The 25120-nt window shown below is 51.0% G+C and overlaps 1 protein-coding gene across 1 annotated transcript in view; it reads right to left on the bottom strand.

The window, feature by feature from the left end:
* Positions 1 to 3268: 3268 nt before the first annotated feature.
* Positions 3269 to 25120, bottom strand: part of Cfap65 (cilia and flagella associated protein 65) — a 35211-nt gene continuing 13359 nt past the window's right edge. Inside the window, 22 exon segments of the mRNA XM_055617035.1 lie at positions 3269 to 3390; positions 3502 to 3519; positions 3521 to 3631; positions 4247 to 4717; positions 5200 to 5328; positions 5767 to 5969; positions 6174 to 6218; positions 7814 to 7921; positions 8106 to 8219; positions 8623 to 8766; positions 9652 to 9810; positions 9894 to 10085; positions 13053 to 13163; positions 13324 to 13390; positions 13616 to 13792; positions 19551 to 19679; positions 19955 to 20168; positions 21405 to 21533; positions 21854 to 22004; positions 22208 to 22366; positions 23197 to 23421; positions 24245 to 24490. Coding sequence (XP_055473010.1) covers positions 3285 to 3390; positions 3502 to 3519; positions 3521 to 3631; positions 4247 to 4717; positions 5200 to 5328; positions 5767 to 5969; positions 6174 to 6218; positions 7814 to 7921; positions 8106 to 8219; positions 8623 to 8766; positions 9652 to 9810; positions 9894 to 10085; positions 13053 to 13163; positions 13324 to 13390; positions 13616 to 13792; positions 19551 to 19679; positions 19955 to 20168; positions 21405 to 21533; positions 21854 to 22004; positions 22208 to 22366; positions 23197 to 23421; positions 24245 to 24490 — 3408 coding nt within the window. The 3' untranslated portion in view covers positions 3269 to 3284.

The raw sequence follows: 25120 nt of genomic DNA, 5'->3' as shown, positions 1-25120 counted from the left end.
CACCTGCAGGCTTGCCAGGCGCCTGCAGACTCCACCTCAGGCTGACAGGGGGATGGGAGGAAGAGGAGGGACCCAGAGGAGAGAGGCCAGATGCCCCAAGATGGCCTGGAAAAGTGAATCATGGAAATGGGTAGGGGGTGGGGATTTGGGGAAGGAAGCTTAAGGAAGAGGCCCTGTGACATCTGTCACCAGGCCGGATCCTCAGCCCTCTCCATACTCTCTCTTTTGCCACCCTACTTCCAAAGGCTGCTTTTGTATGTTCTGGGACCATTCCAAGGGCAGGCCTAGGTTGTGCAGGATCTGGACAACCCACCCCCAAGGAGTCCCAGTTTCATGCCATGATTGGGGAGGGGACGGTTCTGCCATCAAAGACATGGGAAATGTGATCCAGGCTGCCAACAGGTAAATCACTCAGTGCCAGCAAGGGCAAGGAGGAAAGACTGTGCCAAGGGAAGCAGGTCATGGAGGCCAGCATGGGGGTTACAAATACCTATCTATGTCTGAGGACCTGTGGATCTAGCCTGGCCTTGGGGCTGGTTCAGTCAAGAACTCATCTTCTGTCAGAGCCCCTTTACCACCATTCCTTAGGAACCCAGCAGTTCCCATGGGGCCTCCGCATAGCCAGAAGTTGGGCAGTAGAGTTTAGGGTGGCTGATGGAACAAAAAAGTAGCTCTAGGGAAAAAACAACAACAACAAAACAAAACAAAACAAAACAAAACAAAAAAACCCACAACGATTTATCACCCTGCTTCCCACCGCCTTGGCATTGCTTCTGTCTCGGCTGTGGGTTACCTCTCTCCATCCTTGCTTCTTGACCCTAATGGGAAGCCAGCCAGGGTCTCCTTGCTGCCTCATGAGGAGCCTTTGCCTACCCTTAACCTACAGCTGTCGCCACACATTCCCAGGAGGGGGATGGGGAAGGAAGGCGCCTGGAATCAGAGGACAGAAGCACTCATTTCTGGCCTAGCCTCTCCCCCCAGGCTCCTCTGTCGGAGGGTAAGACAATCCCTTCTTGCAGGCCAGCTCACGGCATTTTAAGTAACTGAAATGGGGGTGGCCCATTCCAGATCTGGGTTGTGGCTAATGATCCATGGCCGGACTCTGGCTGAGCCGGGCGCTACCCAGACCCAGTCTAGCCCGTCTGACTGGGCTGCGCAGAATACAAGGTTACGGGTTTTGAGAAAGGTGCTGAGCTCCTTCCTGTGTCTGAAGACCCTGTGTTTGTCCTTTTGTGGTGTCTGCTGATAGCCGCTGATATGATCGGACTGAGAGACAGACCCGCCAAGTGGCAGAAGTGAAATTTTGAGGTGGGAGCGGGAGCACGGAAGAGATTTGAGTCCGCACAGAAGTCCTGGGCTCACCATTCGCAAGTGTTCCCCGCACAAGTTCTCTAGCATTGACTCTTGCAGTGGGCCTCCCCAGGAGCCAGGATAAAGAGGGTCGTGGAGGCCCTCACTACGGGAGAACCAAAGGCTGGGGAAACACCTGCCCGAGGCCACAGAACTCGCCGGGACAGAGCGAGGCTAGAATCCCAATTTCCAAGCTCAGGAGGGGAATCTCTGTTCTGGACCTCAGCCCAATTCCGGCCACCCGGCTGGAGCCTGCTCAGCCTGCATCACCCTGCAGCCAGCTATGCCTGGCAGCTCAGAGTCTGCGGGCAGGGCAGGCGGGGCCTGGCGGGAGCCGGATGTCCCCGGGCACGGTGTGCAGTCTCTGTGACCCATATGGTGGCGGTGGCGGTGGCGGTGGAGGTGGCGGCGGCGGCGGGCAGGCAGGTGCTTGGGTGGCGGTCGGCCCCGGGGCTGATGCTGAAAAGCCGCCCCTGCCTCACGCGAGCCGAACGAACAAAACGCTCAGGTCCGGTTTGTGCGAGGGGCTCGTCGCGGGGCCGGCGCAGCGGAGGACCCGGGGCCTGGCGGCGGTCCTCGGAGGTGTCCGTCCTCGGTGGATGGCCTTCCTCGAGCGCAGCGGCGCACAGCGCTCCCCTGGCCGCCGCTCTCAGCCGCGCACCGCTGTCTGACACGTCGGCTGCCGGGGCGGACGCCCGCAGGTGCACACCTGGCCCGCCCCTCCCTCCGGGGCCACCCTCCGTGGCCTTTCTGCCCCTCCGCCCAAAGCAGACAGGCTTGGCTTCGTCCCCAGCCCACGCCCCGGAGCTTGTGCCTGAGCCAGGGCTCAGTGCACTCTTATACTGCCTGTTCAGTCCCGCCCCTGCGCGCGCACACGCACACACACACACACACACACACACACACACACACACACACACACACCTGTCCAGGCGCCCATTTGCTCGGGGCAAATATTGACTCACGGAGGCGGAGCGCCCCCCCCCACCCCCCGCCCTGGCTCAGAGACCGAGCCTCCGCAGAGGCCTTGTCAGCGGCTGCAGGGGGGTGGGGGTGGGGGTGGAGGCAGGGGGGGATGGAGAGGGGGAAAAGCTGGGGGTGGTGGTGCAGGGGTGGCTGCCCTGGACCTGAGTGCCGCTGGAACAACACCAGATGTCACTTTTCCACCCACCTGCCTCCGCGCTCAGGGAGGAGCCAGGCTTAGGGAGAAAACAGAGGCGACGTGAAGGCAGAACATCTCTGGGTCTGAGGATTGGTTTGTAACCGAGGTCATTTTGGATACGTCTGTGGCCGGCCAAGCCACGGCTTCGAATACTGCACAGATCCTAATTCTGGCAGGCCACTGTCTACCTCAGTTTCCCCTCCTTCTTAATTTGTTTTTGCTTTTTCGAGACAGGGTTTCTTTGTGTCTCCCTGCCTGTCCTAGAGCTAGCTTTGTAGGCCAGGCTGGCCTCAAACTCACAGAGATCCACCTGCCTCTGCCTCCCAAGTGCTGGGATTAAAGGCGTGAGCCACCACCGCCCCCTTCTTCTTAACCTCTTAGGAGAGTTCAGGGAACCTGGTTGGCCTTGGAGGTGCTGGCAAACGGCTGCCGGTAGGAGTGTCCATCCCATGGCCGCTTGTTTAGCCCACCAGGCCTAGTGCTCCGGTCTTGTCTACCAGGAAACACTGTAGCGAAGCGCCCTCCACCGGCCAGACGAATCACACTGCAAGTATTAAGAACTCTGCCAGTCAAGAGGGGCCTCATCCTCCCATCTCTAAAGGTGCGGTGGATCTCTGCTGTCCACCCTGACAGTTCTCACTTCCACACACGTCGCCACTTTTCTTTCTCCAGGCAAGAGGAAATAAAATCCAGGCAGATGGAGGGGTTAAAATGCTTTACTTGCAAGACAGTAAAAAAAAAAAAAAAAAAAAAAAAAGGGACCAGGGGCAATTTAGGCAATGTTAGAGTTGCTGGGTGCAGTCAGCAGCACACAGTCAGGAGTGTGCTGCGCCCCAGAGCTGAATACATCTTGTTGCATCGGCAATAGGGCATCCGCCCTGCAAAAGAGAAAGCCTCAGGGAGGAATGAAGGTGAGGCTTCCCATGCCGTCTGAACGCCTCTCCTGTCTTACACCCCTCCAACCAGTGAGTGGAACCCCAAGCCCCCACCTGTTCATGTTGACGGGCAATGATGCGGGGCCTCGAGGTGAGGACCACCTCCCCACGGCTTGCCTCCACCAGGATGTTCTGGATCATGTTCTGCAGTATCGCTTCCTGCAGGTTGGTAAAAGCTGACAGCCTGGGAGAAGGGTGTTGCTCTTGTAATCCAACGTTACAGACCTGCAAGCTGCTTTCTCCACTCAGCTGTGTGCAAGTTACTGTGCAAGAGGGTGCTGGGTGCCGCACGGATGCCCAATGAAACCCCTTCCCCCAGCGGAAACACTATGGGGCATCTTGTTGCAATTTCACAGATGCTAGCTGTGTGGCTGAGATTCAAACCTAGGTGATGTAGTTGCCAGGTTTGGAGGATGGTAGCGATGAGAGGATGAAGAAGAGGTTGTGTGGTGCCAAGGAATCCCAAAAGAAGGAAATGCACCCCCCCCCAAAAGGCCCCAGGAGAAAGTGGCAGAAGAAAGGCCACATCAGAAGTGGTAATGGGCCTCTGGTCCTAACCATCCACTGAAGAAGAGACTTTAAAGGTGACCGCCCCTCTCCTGGTAAGTGCTACCAAGCAGGTATCACACGCTACACAAAGCTGGGTTCTGCTCTTTTGAAAATCCTCCCATCCAAACCTTATACTAACCCAAGGGGTTGTCACTAGACCTTGAGTTAAGAAGAGAATCACGGGCAAGTTGGGGCCAGCCTCTGGGTAAGGATCTCTCTCCCCTGTCCTCACCTGGTCCCAGCTGCTCACCTTCCAATGGCTTCCTTCTCATCATTTTCTTGCTCCTCCTTTATTATGGCTTTCAGATCCTGCTGCCATTGCCACTGCAGGGCCTGCTGGGACTTAGACAGCGGTGTGGCAGCCTTCATCACTGACCAGGTCAATTTTGCTTCCTTGTCCATTTCCTCTTCCATTTCCTCCTTGATTGGCTCCTCTTCTGTCTCCTCCACTTCCTCCTCTTCTGCCACTTCCTCTTCCAGCTCAACCTCTTCTTCATCTCTTAACTTCTTCTCAAGGGTGTATTTGTCCTCCTCCTGGTCTTTGTCTTTCTCTTCCTCAAAGCAGCTTGAGGACAGGGACAGGATTGGCATTAAATACAAGCTGCTCTTCTGGGCTAGGAGTCTGGCTGACTGCTCATTCCAGAACTGGCAGAAGTAAGGCACCTGCTCCACCAGGCTTTGGTCCACAGCTTCTTGAAAAGTCTTGTCTTCCAGCAGGCCCCTGGGCAGGAAAAAAAAAAAAAAAAAAAGGAGATGGAATCAGATGTAATCTTGCTTACAGCCAAGGCAACTCTGCCTTTCTTGTTGCCCAAGGGGCAGTTCTAGCTAGGTCAGGGAGGAGAGCCCTTGGAACAAGGCATCTTTGAGCCCTATGATGTCTTAAAGGTGAGCAGGGTGAGATGCAGGCATAGCCAGCAAGTCAGAATGACACAGATAAAAGGCAGGTCTCCTGAGGCCCTGGGGAATTAACTGGCTCTAGATGGCATCAGACTAGCTACAGAAAGTGAGAGGATCAGGACTCAGCCTTGAAGGTTCACCTAACAGCTCTATCAGACCTGGTCTGTCCCAAGGGTCCTCCAGCAGAGGGATCTTGCAAAGGAATTCTCTTTTTTGTCAGGGAGAGAAGTCATGGGGCTTCAGAAGCTTTGGCTGATGCATCTGGAGAGGTGGCTAGAGAATGAAGGCGCACAGAGCTGAGGGTACCTGATGATGGAGGAGAGGCAGTCAACCACAATCTGCTTCTTCTGCCTCGAGTCAGGGCTCACTTTGTCCAGGGGTTCTTCCTCAAAGGCTTTCGTCTCTTCCCTGAAGGATTTCTTCTTTGGCAGCTCCCTGGAGTAGACCGTGATATTCTGAATGAACTTGGAATGTTAATATGCTGTGGCAGGGGCGTACAAGCCATGATGGCAGCTACCCAGTCATGAGGACATAAAATATTCTGGGCACATTCCCAGTCTTAAGAAAATGTAGTTACTGTACTCAGAGAGCCACACCCAACCCTTAGGTTAGAACAGGACCCAGAGGCTCCAGGTTGGCCAAAGAAGAGAGTGGGAAGCCTTGGTGGATTCCTCGGGGGCCTCTTTATCAACTCCCTTCAAAAGGACATAAACAATAATGGTGATATCTTGGGCCCATAGTGCCCAATGACTTCTCATCCACCCTGTTCTTGCTTCAGTCCTTCCTAAAGACCGAGTGTGGATACCACTGTTGTACAAAGGGGGAGAGGATTGAGATTAGAGGAAGGTGGCCCAAGCTTCCCCAGGGCTTCACCGGTGCAGGAAGTGGCAGGGAAACTCTGAGAAGAAGTTGGCCAGGTAGTAGTCGATGGCATGGGCCCTCGCGGTGAGGCCTAGACAGAGCAGGCCTGGCACAGGTGGTTGAGGACACGGCCATGATGTCTTCTCCTTTGCCACCTTCAGGTTCCAGCTGGCGGGCCGGCCCAGACACAGGTGGTTTGTGATGGGAGGCAGCGTCTTTGGGAAGAGGCAAGCACGGGTGACAGGGCAAGCATAATCCCAACCGTCATCAGGTCCCCTGGCGTAGCTCCCTAGGGTTGTGGACTTGCCTATTAGTACTGTCCTCCCTTCTGTCTAGGAGGCTGGCTCGGGGCTTGTCTCTGGGGACAAGCAAGAATTTTCTCAGTTATCCCAAGAATGGCCTGAGGCTTTTGGGCTCACCTTGTACTTTTTTGCAGGTTCACAGGCTGTGCAAAATGTTTTCTTCTGCAAGAGAGAGGCCAGCTTAGGATGTGACAGCCCCAGTCATGTCCACCTCCATCTTTTTTGCATCCCTCTGGGTTTTGCCCACCCCCCAGTGCTACCCTCTTCTAGAACCTTCTCTGGGTAAGTGGCGCCTGGGAACAGACAAGGAAAATCTGTTCAGTCAAGTGAAGGATAGAGAAGGAAATGTGATCAAATGTAGGGAGGCTGGCCCCGAAGGTGTGTGCCCTTGGCACCCTGGGTCTTTGGAACTCAGAGAGACAAGAAAACAGCCTGCAATTCTGAAGACTGGAAAGCAGCCTTACTTCCCTATATGATCTGTATTCACAGAGGCCCAAGTCTCCTGGAGAGCTGAGCCTCCTGGAGAGTGCTATGCGGTGGTCACAGAGAAGACTGAGGGATAAAAACATGAGTGTAGGCAGGCGGTAAAGTGAGGAGGAATCAAGATGTTTTATGTTTAATATTTGGCCTCCCTGAAGATTATAATGCAGCCTGCGTTTCAGAAATGGTCCCTGGATACCAGTCTTGGTTATAGGCACTCTGTGGGTATTAATGCTCACAGCAGTAGCTCCAAAGTGGAGATCTCACCACCATTAGAACATATTTTAAAACATTTATTGTTGGGCCGGAGAGATGGCTCAGTGGTTTAAGAGCACTGTCTGCTCTTCCAAAGGTCATGAGTTCAATTCCCGGCGACCACATGATGGCTAACAACCATCTATAATGTGAACTGATTCCCTCTTCCGGCAGATGTAAATGCAGATAGAACACTCACACACATAAAATAAACAAATCTTAAAAAAAAAAAAAACCAAAACATTTATTGTTGACTGAGTGGGATACCTCCTGCCTGTAACCTTCACACTTAAGATGCCGAGACAGGAACTATCCAACTCCCTGTTTTAAAAACTGACCCCCAGACCAGGTGTGGTCATGCACACCTTTGATCCCAGCACTTGGGAGGCAGAGGTAAGTGGATCTCTGTGAGTTCAAGGCCAGCCTGGACTACAAAGTGAGTCCAGGATAGCCAGGGCTACACAGAGAAACCCTGTCTCAAAAAACAAAACAAACAAACACCAAAACTAAATGCCCAAACCCCGTATTTTGTATACAAAAAGGGAGCAAATGCTACAAAGAATTACCATTGTTCAGTCACTCAGCTCTAACTATTAACAACTCATGGCCATTTTTACCACATCTGTCTCTCACCTGTGGATTATCTTGAACAAAATCCCTAATTTATGTTATTGGGTCACATAATTAGCAAAGGTTGAAGCCAAGAATCAAACCCAGGTCTCTCTCTAGAGCCTGCATGTAAGGCCACTAGGCCATGGTGTCCTTCATCAGAAGGTGAGAGCTCTGTAAGGTTCCCTTTGTGTTCTCAGCACACAACTGGCATGCATCTTCCCGTGTAGCGCAGGGAATTGCCCACCAGCCTTCCTCACATTGGGTGGTCCAGGATGGCTGTGGAGCTGCTATGCTAGTGAGCAGAATGTAAAAGCAGGTTGGCCAGGTTCCTATGGAGGGCCACCTCAGCCAGTCAGCACTCTCTCTTCTGGTGGAGTCCGGCAGTGGGGGGCTCACTGAGCACTCCTCACCTTCACTTTCTTATCCGTGATGGTGAACTCCACCTCCTGCCGGGCCTTCTCTTCATTCCACTCCTGTAGCTCCTTGTGATATTGCCGCATGAGTTCTTGCCGGTATACCTGGGCCCAGCACAAGCGGAGAGAAGGCCTAGAGCTGGAGGGTCTCAGCGTGAGCCTACCCTGAGCCCTTCTGAGAGCTGGCTCCTGCCTTTCTCTGAGGGTTTGGAGATCTCAGAGTCCTCCACTATCCCATAATTGGGAGCTGTGTCTCAACGCCTATGTGTTTCCCTGTGGCGGTCCCTACCTTGCATATCAGGTCCACGCTGTAGAAGCAGGCATGAACGGAGGTCTTCAGGGTCACTAAGATTGGGGCTGCCCCTTCAGGAGCCACTTCTCCTTCCACAGGACTCACAGTTACCTGTTGATTTAGATAAAGAGTTTGTGGATTTGGAGGAAGGATGGCAGTGGGTGGGCTGAGGTAAAGTGGTACAGGATAGGACGGGATGGGATGGGACAGGATGGGATGGGACAGGATGGGATGGGATGGGACGGGATGGGGTGTGATGGAATAAGGGAAGTTGGAATAGGATAGGACAGAGCAAGATACTATGGATACTATGGAATGGGATAAGATGGTGTGGTACAGGAAATAATGGGATGGGATCGGAGAGCATAGTATGAGATAAGATAGGGCAAGATGGGATGGAATAGGCTAGGCTGGGATGGAATGGGGAGGGATACGTTGAGGGGAGATGAGGCAGTTCAGAAGGAGTTTGAAGTCTTGCCCTAAGTTCTCATTCTGGGAGCAAATGGACTCTCACCTCTCCGAAGTCTAAGGTCCTTGGCTGCCAGGTGAAGACAATTGTCTCATTCTTGGAGATGTTGTTGAGAAAGAGCAAACGGCTACACTTGCTCTGCACAGGGATGTTTCCCAGAGAGACATGAGACTGGGACAAGAAGACATTCTGTCAGTGAAGACAGCATAGCATCAGCTTCGGGGGCATGAAGAAGAAACCATTGAAACATTGCTGTTTCCTAAGCATTTCCAACTGGCCAATTATGATGTCAGGAGTTTTCCTCACATCTGACCCTCACAGTGGCCCTATGCTGCGGGCACAGTTACTCTCTCGTGTTGAGTGTGTTGCTAAGGTTCAGGGGACAGAAACGACCTTTCTAAATTTCTCTCACGTGTAGAGCTAGGATAACTTCCAAGAGCCTCACCCCAGAGCCTATTGTGTCCACAGGGCTTCCAGTGTGCATCCTGACTTAGGGGTATAACGGAGCTCTTAACAGAAAAATGTTCAGTGTAGTGATTGTGTGGGGGTTTAAGAGTAGATGGTTGCATAGAAGATACATAGATTAGAAAGCGGTATGGGCTTCAGTGGGTAGATGGAAAAGTACACCACAGGGTAGCTGAATAGATGAATCACTAGGAGAGTGGGCCAGGCCTCCCAACAATAAGAAGCATGTGGACTAGAAGCAGTATTGGTGACCCCTGATCTCTTGAGCAAAATCCACCTGGACCCACGAGAGGGACTGCTCTGTCTGAAGATGGCACCCAGGATAGGAGGATTTCTTTCTAAATCTTGCAATATCCCTCAGCCCCACGCTCACAGAAAAGGGTTGGATCAAGGGTCCTAAAGTAGCTGAGGTGTCCCAAGCAGGAATACTAGTCATCAGCTGACAGGGTAAGCGGGTGCTGTCTTTAAAGCTGGAGCCAGGCTAATTCCAGCTCTCATCCCTCCTCCCCTCCGTAACCAATCTCCTTCTCTCTGTAGCCTTCAGTACCGCCCACCCTTGACTCTAAGGCTCTCCATTGCCTCAGTTTCTCCCAGCTCCCTTTCTCCCACCTGCCCAGGAACCATCAGCCGAGAGTAGGTGGAGTTGTTGTCCCATGAGAAGAGGTTGTGGAAGGGGGCGGTGTCACCCATGATATAGGGGTCATATCCCACTCCTTGGAAGCGGATGACAGCTGAATTCCATCCAATGATGTGTATTGGTACGTCCACCTGGGAAATGACAGCAGTGGAGGAAGGAACTGGTGAAATCAAGACACAGGGAGGAAGTCACAGCTCCAAGCCCAACTGCTTACCGTGTAGGTCTTGGCCTCGATGGGTGAGAAGATCCACAGAACCCGAGCAGTGGTTCCTGGATGGATCTCCCCTTTGGGGTTCAGGCAGCAGAAAATAGGATGATCAAAATTTTTTTCTTGAATTTGTGACAGAACACTGGTCTGGACCTCGTACGTCACAGGAACGGAGCCACCGTTATACAGCTCGTAAATCTGCAAGGGAAGAGATGGGGAGACAGACAGACAGCTTGAGACTGTAGAACAGGTACCCACTTTGCGGGGGGCACATTATCGCCACGGTAACTCTGAAGGTCTCTGAGCCCACCTCCCTGTCATTTTCCCCTACGGCTCAATACTTGGATATTCAGTCTGTAAAATTTTAGGATAATCAGAAATTCTGTTTGTAAAGCAGCCACTTACCTCATTTGCTCTCAATTTACACTTGCCAAGTTTATAAAAGACCCTAGCGTAAGTGTCCCTCACATTGGGGTTTGGGGAAATGTCCACATACCTATACACCATCCAGAACCTTTATCATCGAAGACTTTCAATCTAGTCCACCATGAAGACTGTCACTCTGTTATTAGAGGAAATCTTCTTAAAATAGCCTAGGGAAAGGGTTCTGAAAAACTGAAGGCTGCCTCCGAAAAACAGAGCTGTTCTGGTCTAATGCTTCTTCTCAGAGCTAAGAGTACTAAAACCGGAGAGGAACAAAGAATTCACCTGGGTTTGGCCCTGGACCTTTCTTCTCTTTCTTAGCCTGGTCCATCTCACGGATCTTGAGATACAGTGCTTCAGGCTGGATACTCTGTACCCAAGCTCATAGGCTGCACCCTAATCTCCGCTGTAAAAATCAAGTTGGCACTGATAGGCCACTTCCTTCTTGCTGGGTAGTCCTCAGTATGGGGAGTGGCAGTGGGGGAGGGTGGGGAAGGGCGGTGCTGAGGGAATCACCAACAGTCCTACCCAACTGTGAACCTGCAAACTATAACAATGACCCTAGTGGCAAAGCCACACCCATGAGTGCAATAATGACGTGTTCTGGGGGAAAACCAGATACTTACTGATCAGGCCCCTCTCCGTGTTTAGAACCCATGGCTGGCCATCTCTTAGAGGCCCCAGCGGTGAACTTACTACTATTATTTTGCCAAATGACATCAAACTGCCCCTTAACTTTGTATCACTGCGCCCAGTGTGGTTCTCAAGCCTCATCAAAGCACTTTCTCCACACAGTGGATGGTTCACACAGAAGCTCTCAGCTGATCAGAGAGCAGAAAAGAAGTGTCTGTGTACTGCTCAGCTACAAGTGGGACATAAGTATCGTAAGCCCCTGCAAGGCTCGGGGCCTGTTGCAGAAGAGGGGAAGGAAGACTGTAAGAGCCAGAAGATGGGCAGGACCGGGGCCAGAGTAAAATAGTATTTTTTTGGACATGACAAGATGGCCGCACTCATGAACTCCCAGCACCTGTGGCTACCTACACAAGACTCACCCAATTAACACTCTGTTGTGAAGGGGAGGAGGGGCTTGTAGCGCCCCATCCCCACCCGACTGAGGAGGTACTGATGACTGACCGAGCTCTAGTGGGTAGCCCCACACCCATGACAATACATGACAGTACATACAGATAGCAGAAATTGGACTTCGTGGGTCAGTTAAAAAAAAAAAAAAAGAGGACAGGAAATTGGGAGGAGGTGGGGAAATGAGGGTAGATCTGGGAGGAGTCAGGGAGAGGAGTGGCAGGTGAAAATACACTGTATGAAAGTATAAAGTTCTCAAAATAATTAATTAAAGTATTTTATTAAAAAACAGAGGTGAGGTCTTTCAGGAGGTGATAGGTCAAGGGGGTGGAGACATCCTGAAAGTCATGTCAGCCTAAGAAAGCCTGTTTGCCTTCTCTGCCGCATGGGGAAACCTGGAGGAGATGTGTGGGAGCCAGGAGCACAAGCACAAACCAGACACCAACAAATCTCGACCCTCACCTGGCCTTCATCTTAGACTTCCCAGCCCTCAGAACTGTAAGAACACTCTCTCTTGCATGTTCTCTCTCTCTCTCTCTCTCCCTTTCCAATGTGTGTGCATGTACACACATCTGCATATACATGGGGAGGCCAGAATCACATAGGTGTTCCCCTTGATTACTCTTTTCCTGGAACTCACAGACTGGCTAAACTGACTGGTGCACAATGATTAAAAAAAAAAAAGTTGATGTCCAGCTCTGGCTTACACACACACACACACACACACACACACACACACACACACACATTTATATACATGCACACATATACACAAATATACACATACACACAAACATGTACACACATACACACAAATATGTATACATACAAGCATATGCACACACACAAGCTTGTATACACAAAAACATGAACACACATACACAAACATGTACACACAAGCCTGTTACACACATACACAAAAATGAACACATAAACATGTATACACATATACACATGTATACACACAAACCTATACACACACATACATAGACATACACAAAAAAGAAAGAAAAAGCTTGCAAGTCTAAAGACTCACATTCCCACCCTCTGTTCTCTGGAAAGATGTGCTTCTAAAAGCAATCATTTCCAGACTGTGGCTGAGACCTCTTAGCCAACATGTCTAGATAAACTGAGTGGGTCATAGCTGGCATTTATGACATAGGACAGGATAAAATTAAAAAGACATTATTTGAGCTGGGTGATGGTTGTGCACACCTTTAATCCCAGTGCCTAGGAGGCAGAGGCAGGCAGACCTCTGAGTTTGAGGCCAGCCTGGTCTACATAGTCAGTTCTAGGACAGCCAGGGCTACACAGAAGAGACATTATTTGTGTACTTTGTATGTAGGAGGTTAAGTACGGATTTGCAGTAATTCTAGCTGAGCGTATTTATAAGCACTGGAGTGAGCCACAAATGACTTAAAATGTATTATTAACACTAATAATGCATGGTCAGGAAGATGGAAGATCCCTGGGCTAATGGGGAAAAATACTTCCGCCTGGGAATGGAGACTGACCAAAGGGCTTTAGTGCCAGAAGATTGTGGCCTTAAATCTTCCCAGTTGTTTCATGTGGCGCAGGGTCTGTAAGCCTGTAAGGACTGACCCGGACACACAGAGACCAACACTTAGGCCTTTTAGTGACAGGGTCCCACAGACCACCGACCTGGCGTGGGGGCAGCGTGTCGCCGATGGGGACAGGGATGAACTGGTGGGTGGCAGAGGTGAAGTGCACGTACTTCTGCTCCAGCTTTACCGTCACGCCTATGAAGTGGAGCTGGAAATAAAGAGCCCACGTAGGGCAAGAACGGGCAGACCCAGCTGAGAGACGGGCCCCAGGGCCCCAGGGGGCAACACTCCAGCTCCTCTCTTGGATGTCCAAAGAGCTCCTGGAGCCAGTCCCCAGACCCCGGCAGGACTGGGGCGTGAGGTCTTACCAGGATCTCCCGTCCATGGGACACCTTGAAGAGCACAGAGAGGTGATTAGTGCCGATAAACAGGTGGCTGGAAGGGCGGAGACAAGTTGGACAGTGAGTTCCGGAGTCTTCTTTGGATGGGAAAACAAGTGTGGCTTTGGGTCAGACAACCACATCTGAATTGGGACAGACGGGGATGACATAGGCCTCTCCTGCAGGGGATTGTCTTGGGTCCCCTGGAGTCATATAGACAAAAGCCAGGGCTAGGGAGTTCTTTGAAGGAAGGGCATGGTAGAGGGGGGTTTGGGAACACCTGTATTTGAGTTCCACCATCTGCTCCTTCCCAGGGCTCAGGCTTCCAGTCTTGGGGTTGATGATGAAGAGGCAATTATCCTCTGCACGCATTTGGTGGAGCTCAGCGAAGTTGAGCTCTGATTCATCTGCCCACAGATCCGTGTCTAGCTGCTGGTCGCTTGGAAAGAGGAAGGCCCTGGGGGAGGCAAGTGAGAAGAGTGAAGCCATGCAGAGTCTAAGTCATCTGGAAAGACAGGCAGGCAGAGGGGCTTTCACCATACCTTCCGCACTTTGCACCCCCATTTCATGAGTTGACCTATGTTCTGGTGAGCAACTGTAGCTAGGCAGAGTCTCCTTTCATAAATGCCCCCAAACCCAGAAATAGCCAGCACGGTGGCTCACACCTGTAATAGCAGCACTTGGGTGACTGGGCAGGAGGATTGCTGAAAGTCAAGGTCAACTTGTGCTGCATAGTGAGTTCCAGACTAGCCTGGGTTAAAGAATGAGACCTTAGCTGGGCATGATGGCACATGCCTGTAATCCCAGCACTAAGGGAGGCAGAGGCAGGCACATCTCTGCAAGTTCAAGGCCAGTCTGGTCTACAAAGCCAGTCCAGGACAGCCAAGGCTACACAGAGAAACCCTCTCTCGAAAAACAAAACAAGCAAACAAACAAAGAGTAAGACCCTGTGTGCTGATTTGAATGAGAATGGCCCCTCTGAATGCTTTTCATCAGTGGAACTGTTTGGGGAGGATTAGGAGGTGTGACCTTGCTGAAGGAGGTGTGGCCGTGTTGGAGCAGGTGTGTCACTGGGGGTGGGCTTTGAGCTTTCAAAATCCCTGTCAGGCCCAGTCTCGCTCTTTCCCTGTCTGCTACTTGCAGGTCAGGATGTGAGCTCTTAGCTCCTTCTCCAGCATCATGCCCATGTACTCCCAAACATGATAATCATGGATTAACCCTCTAAAACTGTAAGCAAGAACCCCATTAAATGCATCCTTTTAAAATAGTTGTTTTAAATTGGTGTTTCACCACAGCAATAGAATAATGACTAAGGCACTGTCTTCAAACAAACAAACAAACAAACAAACAAACAAACAAACACTAACTAGAGACAGAAGCAGACCCAGAATGAATAATGAACAGTGAAGACGGCAGCTCTCGTTTTGGACACCAGGAGCCAAGTGTGTCACGTGTATATGTGAGTCACTTAGGACTGGCCACTGGGTCCTTCTTTCATAACCTCTCAGGGAGAGCATTTGCAACCCTTGGGAATGCTGGCAGGACCACTCAGGGACCCCTGGGAAAAAGGGTGTTGAAGTTAGCTTGAACACGGGGTACAGAACAGGTGCCCAGAGGACAGGTGATCTTAAAGCAAGGAAGAGTGTGAAGAGCAACCTCACAAGGCCTCACATGGTAGCGAAGTGGACATCGCCCTCCAACCAGCTGCTGAAAGCAGTGATGAGAGGTCCCAAGGCCATCATTCTATAGAACTCTTTCTTTCAGAGAGACGGAAGGGAATTGTCCCCAGCATCAAAGTGAGTCAGGGAAGGGCATCCAGAAATGGAAGGCAAAAGAGGCAATAAGCCTCAACAGGAGTCAGAGAACTGCACTCCAAAATCACAAGAGTTCTGCCTTCTTTCCTATCACACAGGAGATTTGAAAAATAGATGCCTATAGTGATGGAAAAGTTCAGAAAGAGCAGACATCCCCAAACACAGGTAGAGTGAGAGGGGAGTCCTGCTAGCTTTTGGAAAGAATTCGGCAGCATGTACTAAGACAAAACACACACATGTCCTTTGAGCCGCAAGTCCTACTCTTGGGAAACCACCCGTATGATTAAAATGCAGACATGGAAATATACCAACACACACTGAACATCTTAAAACATCTTTGTGTATGTGTGTATATGACATATGTGTGCATGTGTGTGAGTGTGCCACAGCATGCGTGTGGTCAGAGGACAACGGTGGGTGTCAGTCCTTGGCTTCCATCTTGTTGAGACAGGGTTTGTTTACCACTGTGGGTGTCAGGCTTAGCTTCTGGGAATGACTGTCCTGTCTCCTCTTCCCATCTTGCCACAGGAATGTTGGAATTACAGACGTGTGCTACTGTGGCTGGCCTTACATGGGTTCTGGGACTCCTAACTCAGGACCTCGTGCTTGCATAACAAGCTTGGTTACGGTTTCACTGCTGTGAAACACCGTGACCACGGCAGCTCTTACAAAGGAAGCATTTCATTGAGGTCCACCTACAGTTCAGAGGTTTACTCCATCATCATCACGGCAAGAAGCATGGCGCCATGCAGGCAGACATGGTGCCGGAGAGGGAGCTGAGAGTTTTAAACTTGAACTGCAGGCAGCAGCAGGAGCCTGCCCCACTAAGCCTGGCTGGAGCATCTGAGACCTCAAAGCCCACCTTCACAGTGACACAGTACCTCCAAGGCCACGCCTACCCCAACAAAGCCACACCTCCTAATAGTACCAGACTCTATGAGCCTATGGGGCCGTTTTCATGCAAACTACCATAGCCTCTGCACTGTCTCCTCAGTCCCACGAACTGATATTTACATATACATCTATACATGAAACTTTCTTTATGGTGGTGGAAAAAAAATCTTCCAATAAAGGAGTGGCCTAATCACTTAAGTCCCTTTATATTGTAGAATACCGAGCAACTGATAAAAAGAAGGTACCAGGTCTACATGTATACTCCACTCCACCATTCTTCCTTCACAGCACACATTCTGGAGGGGGATTCCTTCTGCAGAGCATACAGCTGTCTGTGTGTGGCATAAATGCTGAGGGGGGAACATGCCCAAGCCCCGGCCACCCCAGCAGTGGATATGAGCCTGAGGCTGGGGCTTCTGAATTTTCTCCCATCGGTTGTATGGCTTGGCCTGATGCAGGTGAGTGCGGCTTTTCTCATTTTTGCTGGTATAATGTCCTTGTGGGATGTGTACAATATACCCTTGTTCATTTGAATGCTGATTTCTCTACGCCACTATCTGCTTTCAATCGGACATTCCATGTGATGCTTATTCTAAGCATCACCTGTCTCAAGTTTGTGTAAACATGCCACTATTTGTTCTCTGTATTGTCAATAAAACAACCAGCCAATGCTGAGCAATGGAGAGAATAGGGTGGGACATCCTGGTCCAGAGGGGAGGAGAAGGAAGCGAGTGGGAGGAGTCGGGAAGAGAGATCAGAGAGGACAGGACTTGGAACCACCAGGAGGGATGAACCGGACCTAAGATATGACTAAAAGCAAGTATAATGTATAAAATCTGAAGGTGAGGAAGCTATGTGGGCTTGGAGGTTTAGGATGGAGTAATCACTGCCCAGCATTGTGCTCTAGGTTAACTAAATACATCCTAGTCTCTGTGTGGTGATTTGGGTATACAGCTGGTTTAGGAATAACTGCTGTTTAACTAAAAGATAAATCAATAATAAATATTAATAATCAACAACACATTTTATTTGGGGGCATGTTGAGCAGTGGCAGAGGGGGAGCTCTCGCTATTTCGGGATGCTCTGGGAAGTTTCTGTATCTCCTTTACACACAGTCACTTCACTGGTCTACTGATGAGATGATTATCTTGCCTTTCCCTTGACTTGTTCTAATGCACACACTTTCTCCTGAAAGCTGGAGGACAACACCACCCTCCTAACCTACCATCCCCTGGAGATCAGACTGACAGGTCATGGAGCCAGGCCTTTGTTCCCTTCTGCAGCTCACATCTCACCAGCCTCTTAACAAGTTAAGGCCCTTCATGTCCTGCCCCTGCCTGTATCTCCAGCTTTTTCAAGGTCCTCCTTTTCTTGCTGTCTTCCAAAATTCCTCCTCCTCTTCCTCCTCACCATGCTAGGATTGAAATGGGGGCTCTGCGTATGCTCAGCAAGCACTGTACTCCTGAGCCCTCCAGAAAGTCTCTTTGATCTCACCATCACCCTGCCTGAAGTGGTCAGTGACGCTGTGAGTCCACACCCTCCTCCTTCCCGGCACACCACCCTGTCCTGGGAGGCTGCTGTCCCCGGGTTCCTGTTGCTCCCAGAGCGCAGGGACTGGCCTGGTCCCTATTTCTGTTCTTGGGACGGACCTGAAGCTTAATTGTAGGAAATACCTGAGACAGATGTAGCCAGTGAAATAAGAGCACCCTAGTGAACAAATAACAGCGTATCTGATGTCTTTAAGAGCCTGTCCTCTGGAATGCGAGGAACCTTGCAACCATATGCCAGACTCAAACACAGCACAAGTCCCGGGAGAGAGAAGGATTGAGGGGAGAAGGCAGCTCCGTGGTTCTCTGATCCTCTACCCCAACTTGGGGATCCCCTTCATCCTGCCATCTCTAAGGCAACTCCATGCTCTCCTTGCATCACTGGTCCAGGTGAGAATAAAAGTCCCCATCTTTTCTTCATGAGCTCAGCAGAGAGATGCTAGATTTGCAAAAATTTAGTCTTCTAAGAAAGTGAAGTGAACCACAGCACAAAACGCACAGGAAAAAGTCGAGCTCTGGAGGAGGCACGGCAAGGCTTCCTGTACTTTTAAGAGATCTTCTGCCGGCAGGATCCAGTTCAGGGAGCTCTCTACCTGGGTCCTGTCTGTCTTCCTGGTTGCCAACCTTGTGGACCTTCTCCACAGTGTGTGTGAGCTGGGTTGCTCCTACACACGCATGCCTATGTCTTCCAAAATATCCCAGGAGACAGGCCAATGCCCTGTGTTCTAAAGACACTGGCTCCTGGCCTGCTTAGGACAGCCGCTATCACGTCTAAGCCCAGGATGGGCTCTGGGATTTCCCAACCAGGCTAAGCAGTCCTGTCAGGATCTATAGTTATTCACAATCCTACTATAGCTGCCACATAATGAGCCAACCTCTCCATCTAACCACCGTGAAGGCCTGGGGCAGTCAGAGTTTAGGGGTAACCATTGTAGGCCTGTCAGTGAAGAGCGTCTTCCTTCACTCTCCACTCCCAAGATGGCCTCTGCTCAGGCCAGCAGGTCCTGACCCCAGTGTTTCTTCTTGAATTCTCTCACTCACTCACCTTCCCACAACACACCCCCAGGCTGGGCCTTGACTCTCTCAGCCTGATCCAGATAAGGACCCTTCTCTCATACTTCTCATTAGCCAACCAGAACTGAAAGTCTGTTAACAGACATTTACTAAGAAGTCTAAGTGTGTTCACACCAGGAATGTGATGTGGAACCAGGTGGCTTGCTGGGCGTGAGTTCTGGGCCCTCATGAGAGGGCAGAACAACAGGAGAATGGACAGGCTTGGTAGGCTCAGGTCTTTAGACCTGGCCTCCTGTGACCTGCCAGGCAACTATTTTCCTTCCCTGTGGTGGGATAGCTTTGCTCAATCGTGCCCTCTGGTGGTAGGCTCCGGTGTGGCAGGAGATGCCTGTCTTCCATGGCAGCCTAGACTTGCCTCCATTTGGCCCCAGCCCCAGCAATCTGTCACTCAGTGTGGTGCCAGTCCTCATGTACAGAAGCAACTTGAAGCCTTCTTGCTGACTAACGAGGGTGGGCAGGTGCCCCGGAGATGGTACATCTGGATCCGAACCTGGCCCTGCCTCTAAGAGCTGCGTGGCTTTGACTGAGGTCTTAGTCCACTGACACTCAGGCACTGTCTTTTGAGAAAGCCTGGAGAGGTCTTTCTCACAGGGACACTGCAAAGGTCAAGGACCGAAGGCTGGAAGAACACAGGGGCTGGTCTGTATCATTCATTCGGTTACTGATATTGCTGTGACCAGTTGCCAGGAGCCCAGCTGTGGCCAGTGACATCTCCCAAGTGCTTCGGGAAACTGTGGTCTCCCCTGGGCCCCCTTACCCTGTCAGTGGGAGGCCCACTTGCAGACCTCAGGTGGGTTTCCCGGGAAGGAAATGGCTATTCCCTACTCCTGGCCTCTACGGCTCTGTCCCCAGACCCTCGTAGCATCCCCTTTCTGCCCAGCCATACCAGTCCAAGGGCACCAGTCCACTGTTCTTCAGTACGAGGAGCACCACGGAGGGTGGGGCATTGAGTGGTGCTGCTCCAAAATTGAAATCCAGCTTCAGAGGCGTGAAGACAGGGGGTGTGTGGCTCATGCTGTGCGAAGCGGAGAAATGGCTCAGTGCTGGCATTGGAGACAACTCGGGGCTCTAACCTTGGGTGCCCATCCCCAGGTACAAGGTGAAAAATTTGGAATTCGGGATCATTGAGATAGCTCCTTAGAGCTCAAGCCAACTGTTGCCTTGCTCTAGGAACAGTTAAGAATTTAGGGCCCCCTCACCGTCATCTTCTTGGGAAAGGCCTAGTGTTGGGTGGTGGGTAGGCAGTTTGTGATTGCCACTATGTCCTGCCTGCCCCCAAGTCGAGCTTACCTGTGCCGGGTGGGCACCTTGTAGGTGAGCTCCTTCTCGGTTGGGTCGCGTGCTAAGTAACTATTGAGTGTGTCCAGGGAGAAGAGGTGCCATAGGTGCTTGCGAGTGATGCCCTCAGCACTGCCCATGGAGCAGATATCCAGGATGGAGAGTAAAGGGTACACAGCCACCAGGGAGACAAGGCACAGTTGTTGCTTTTCACCAGGCATGCTATCTGGGGACATGAGTGTGGGGGAGAGCAGAGGGTTCAGTTCCCCTGGGGGTAGGCGCAGAACCCTGGTCAGACACGGTGGCCAACCCTTGCCTAAGACTTTCTACGTGCTGGGCACGGTCCTGTTATAGCACACAGTCTGGCATTTATTTAACTTTAACTTGCACTACTATTTATTTTCAAACTCATTGCAATACAGCATACTTCACAGTCTGTAAAAACTACTCCTTAACACACACAATGGGCCTTATATATTCACAGAGAAATGCTACCACCAACACTAATTTTAGAAAGTTTCTGTTGTTACCCCCCACCAAAAAAAAAAAAAAACCCAAAACTTCAGTACCAACCAGTCAACACTCCCCAGGTACTCTTCCCCCATTCCTAGCAATCACTAGTCTATTCTCCATCTCTGTGCTTTTTCTTTTTTTTTAAATCTATTCTGAGTGCTTCAAGCATGGAATCATTCAGTGCTTGGCTTTTTTTTTTTTTTTCTTTTGATTTATTTATTTATTTACAGCATTCTGTCTGCATGTACACTTGCATGCCAGAAAAGGGCACCAGATCTCACTATACATGGTTATGAGCCACCGTGTGGTTTCTGAGAATTGAACTCAGGACCTTTGGGAGAACAGCCAGTGTTCTTAACCTCTGAGCCATCTCTGCAGCCCGTGCTTGGACTTTTCTGACTGGCTTCTTTCACTTAGCGCCACACTTTTGATGCCCATGCATATAGTGGCATATGTTACTACTTCATTCTTTTCTGTGGCCTGTAGTCTGTGGTTATCTCCTTTTTATTGATGGGGAAGCTGAGGCTTATTTAGGTGAAACAACTAGCTAGCACCACTCTGCCAATAAGTGTGGGAGAGTTGGAATCCAATCCCCTTGAGTGAATATTCTTCTGATGCCTGTCCCAGGAACTTTTCAGCTGGCACAGGGAAGAGCAACTTTGTCTCATGAAGGAGAGGGCTAGAGCTTGACTGAGGACTTGCCTGAGATTCTGACAGAAGGCAGCACATTTGCTAACTCTTGTGTGTTCACAGCTTGGGGACACGTGTGTAGATATCACGTGGGCAGACACAGTTACACACGTCAGACCCCCTAAGGCACAGTCCTGCCCTGCCCTCACTCTCTTGCCAGCTTGTCCTGGACTTAGCATGCCTCCAGTTCTGTGTCTCACAATTCACCTCTTCCCTTCTCCCCTTCCTGGCCCCGAATCTTTGCGAAGTGCCCAGGTACCTCTGTGGGACAGGAGACAGTAGCTAATGGTCCAGGAATACTGGGAATGGCTTTTAGGACAGGCGGTCAGAGTGATGCTATCCTGGGAATGAGGTGGCATGGTCCCCTCCGAGCGGTTGAGTTCTAGAGCTGCCGGGGGATGGTGCAGGGGTCATCACTGGGCATCTGGACAGAGGTGGCCTGGCCTCTCCTCAGATACTCTCCCCTGAGTCACCACAACACTCCCTGATAGCAGAGAAGGCCGGGTCAGAAAGAACCATGCATCTTGATGTCAATGGCATTTGCCTTAGTTAAAATGTGGAAATGCTACGTTTCCAGCTTTCTTTTCTGACCCATGCCATGTACAGGTCATCTGTCTTAGGTACACACAGACCACACACATACACACACACACACACACACACACACACCACCCTCCCTCGCTCCAGACCCAGCCCAGGCCTCAGTACCACAGGGGTCATTGTTGAGGCCTTTGGGCCTGTGCTGCTCCAGGACTAGGCGGTAATAGAGGGTGCAGTTGCCATCATTCAGGAGTAGCAAAGACTTGACCTCCCGGCTGTTCACCAGTACGTTCCCAAAGTCCAGCTCCTTTGGCTTTGCCTGTGATCACAGCCAGCCAGCTGCTGGGGGTGTCCCCAACCCCTAGTCTTCAAAACATCCCCCAAGGAAAGGCGGATCTGAGGTTGTGTGCAAGGATCCGTATCTTGTCCTCTATCTTGTCTCCTGCCTTCTTAAGGTTGGGCACCTGGGACTTTCCCTCCCACATGGGGCCTGGCTCCACCCCCAACAGGGCTCCCACTCACAGAGAGGCATCCGGTAACGCCCATGCCCACCAGCCGAATCCGGTAGTGCATGGTGGCTTGAGGTGTGGCCTTTTTCGGCTCTTTGGCTTCCCAGACCCACATCCCCACTCGGAACAGGTACTTGGTCTCCTCCAAAGGGCTGAAGATCCATGTCAGTGTCTGGGGTCACAGAGATGATTTGTTCTCACAGGCAAGTGTCCAGGATACCCCCTCCTGGACTGCTGGCTCAGGGAGGTCCCATTACCAAAGCTTGGTCCTTTCTGTCTGCCTGTTTACCCAAGTGCTGAGCACTTTACACACAGAAGCCCCTCAATTCTACATCCCCATGACCCGGCAGTGGCGTTATTTTCCAGACTCATTTTGAAGGAAACTGGAGCCTCAGAGAAGTGGAATAACTGGACTGGGTCAGAAACCTGGCGGCAACGCACTGGGGCGGGATCTCAAGTGGCTTTCTACATCTGTGTGATCCCCGAGGCTCCCATTTCCTGTCCATGGGTGTTCATGGGTATCACACACTGGTGTTATTCCTTGGAGTCTGACCTACCTCAGAATAGGGACAAAGGTTTTTGGGTTTTTTTTGGTGACGGTTTGGGTCCCCCACTTTGTACTGATCTGGAACCTCTGGTGTCTCCTTTCTCGCCCCCTTCTGAGAGAGTCACCCATACCCAGCTGATTCAAACTACCTGCCAGGAATCTTGTTGCTTGGGTATCATGGATGATGAGGTTTAGACATGCCCTGGGCCCTGGCATCACTAATGCTGCATTCAGTCCCAATTCTGCACTTTTAATCTTGGTCTTTTAAACACTGTTCCCCCTAAGTCTCAATTTCCTGTAAGATGAGGGTGAGGGAGGTGTTAACTAAAACCTACTCACAGTCTAGAGGAGGTGACTACAGATTTCTTAGTTAGGTGTACATTGCAGGCCATGAGAACCACAGGTAAGAGATGGCAAAGGTAAAGGTGACAGGTAAAGGGGGCCCAGGCACTCACAACGTTCTCGTTAGGATGAATGATGCCCCTGGAGGGCTGGACAGCCAGCATCTTTTGGTGCTGCTGGGAGACTCTCCACTCGAACTCCAGGGGTAGCCGTGTGGGGTTGTGAAAGGTGAAGGTGCAGGTGGAGGAGCATCCCACCCAGGTAGGCTTGAAGAAGATGCTTTTGTAGGTGTCCAGCTTCAGCTGCAGTGGCTCCTCTCTGCTCTGCATGCTTACTTCCTAAGGCAGGAAGACAGGAAGGAAGGAAGGAAGGAAGGAAGGAAGGAAGGAAGGAAGGAAGGAAGGAAGGAAGGAAGGAAAGACGATGCCATGACCTTTTGGCTCGCCCTACATACCTAGGAAGCATGGCTATGCAGATTTTCACACTTGGGAGGGGACAGCCAATTCTGTCTTCTAGTCCGGATATAGTAGTTTCTCTCAAAAGCAGATTAAAAAGAACCCAGAGCTAGGTGTAGTGAAAACCCCAGCACTAGAGTAGGTGAGGCAGGAGGATTGCCTTGAGTCCAAGACCAGTTGGGGCTATATATGGTGATATAATCTCTTTGTTGTTGTTGCTTTTTCCCGAGACAGGGTTTCTCTGTGTAGCCCTGGCTGTCCTGGAACTTGCTCTATAGACCAGGCTGGTCTCGAACTCACAGAGATCCGCCTGCCTCTGCCTCCCGAGTATGTCACCACTGCCTGGTGATATATTGTCTTAAAAACACAAACAAATATCAAACCCTCAGGGACAAAGAGAGGATGTGTCAGTCTTTCTTGGGGTCAGATGTGGGTTTACCATCCATCCCCGTCCCTGGGCTGGCTGCAAACACCCCACTACTGCCTGTAGGTGTGAGTCTGGGATCTTGGAGGCAGAGTTGTCAGGGGGGGAGTCTGGAGCTCCCCCTCCACCATCCCTCCATCCTGGAGGGATGTTCCCCACCCCTACCCCATCCCCTACCCCCATCCCTATATCTGTTTTGGCAAGGACCCTGAAAATGTGGTTTTAAAAAAGCAAGTGCCAGATTATGGCCAAGGACCCAGCTCCTCTATCACTGCGTCCTACCTTGAGATATTGGGGGTAAAAGTTGAACTGCAGGTAGAAGACATGCTGCTTCCATGAGGTGCCCTTGGGGTATGTGTTGATGAGGAAGACCTGGTGGGCCCCAGGAGCTATGAGGCCAGAGGCAGGCCTCAGGGAGATGTCCAAGCTGCTGTTGGGAGCTAGGCTGAAGGTCAGCATCATGGAGCCTTTGTTGACCAGAAGCAGGCTTCTGTAGGTGGGCTTTCCAGAGGACACAGCTGGGAACGTCTATGGATTGGGGGGAAAATAAGAGGGAAAAGGACTTCTCCTGGGATCTCCATCCTTAGACACACATTTGGGCCACTCAGCTTTGGACAATGCTATCTCCAAGGAGACCCAAGATCTCTGCACACAGCCCAGCCAGCAAAGAATTCCCAGGAATTAAAGGAAAACACAGCCTGCCACCAAGGAATACTTCTGTCCTCCGGTGACCTCCAGACATAGGGATGTGGCAATTCCAGGCCCCAAGGAAAGTCAGGCTTCTAAGGCCTGTCCTCAAGGTCAGAGGTAGAGTTGGTTTTTAGCAGTGTCTTCCAGTTGCTCTCTGGAGGACTACTTTTCACCCAGCCTGGTTCAGAAGCCTAGGGTCATTGTCTCTTTCTAGTTGATTCTCACTCAGGTGTCAGAAGGGCATCAGCCTCAACAATACCGGCTCCTAAACACTTCATGGCCATCTTGGATATGGCCAGAACTAGGCTAAAAGCTAAGCAGGCTAAACAATACAAGGATTATAGTACCTAGTCCAAGTTCCCATCCAGTTGTGCTAACAAGTTAATGTGTCAATAGAGAAGCAACACAGGCTGCCACGGGACTCCAGAAAGGCATCAGGTCACACTGGGAGGAAATGCCAAGGGGGCT

The sequence above is a fragment of the Psammomys obesus genome, unplaced genomic scaffold, assembly GCF_907164565.1.
Source record: "Psammomys obesus unplaced genomic scaffold, mPsaObe1.curated_primary_1811, whole genome shotgun sequence".
NCBI lineage: Eukaryota > Metazoa > Chordata > Mammalia > Rodentia > Muridae > Psammomys > Psammomys obesus.
The sequence above is the reverse complement of the archived record's forward strand: the minus strand, read 5'-3'. Positions and strand labels throughout refer to the sequence as shown.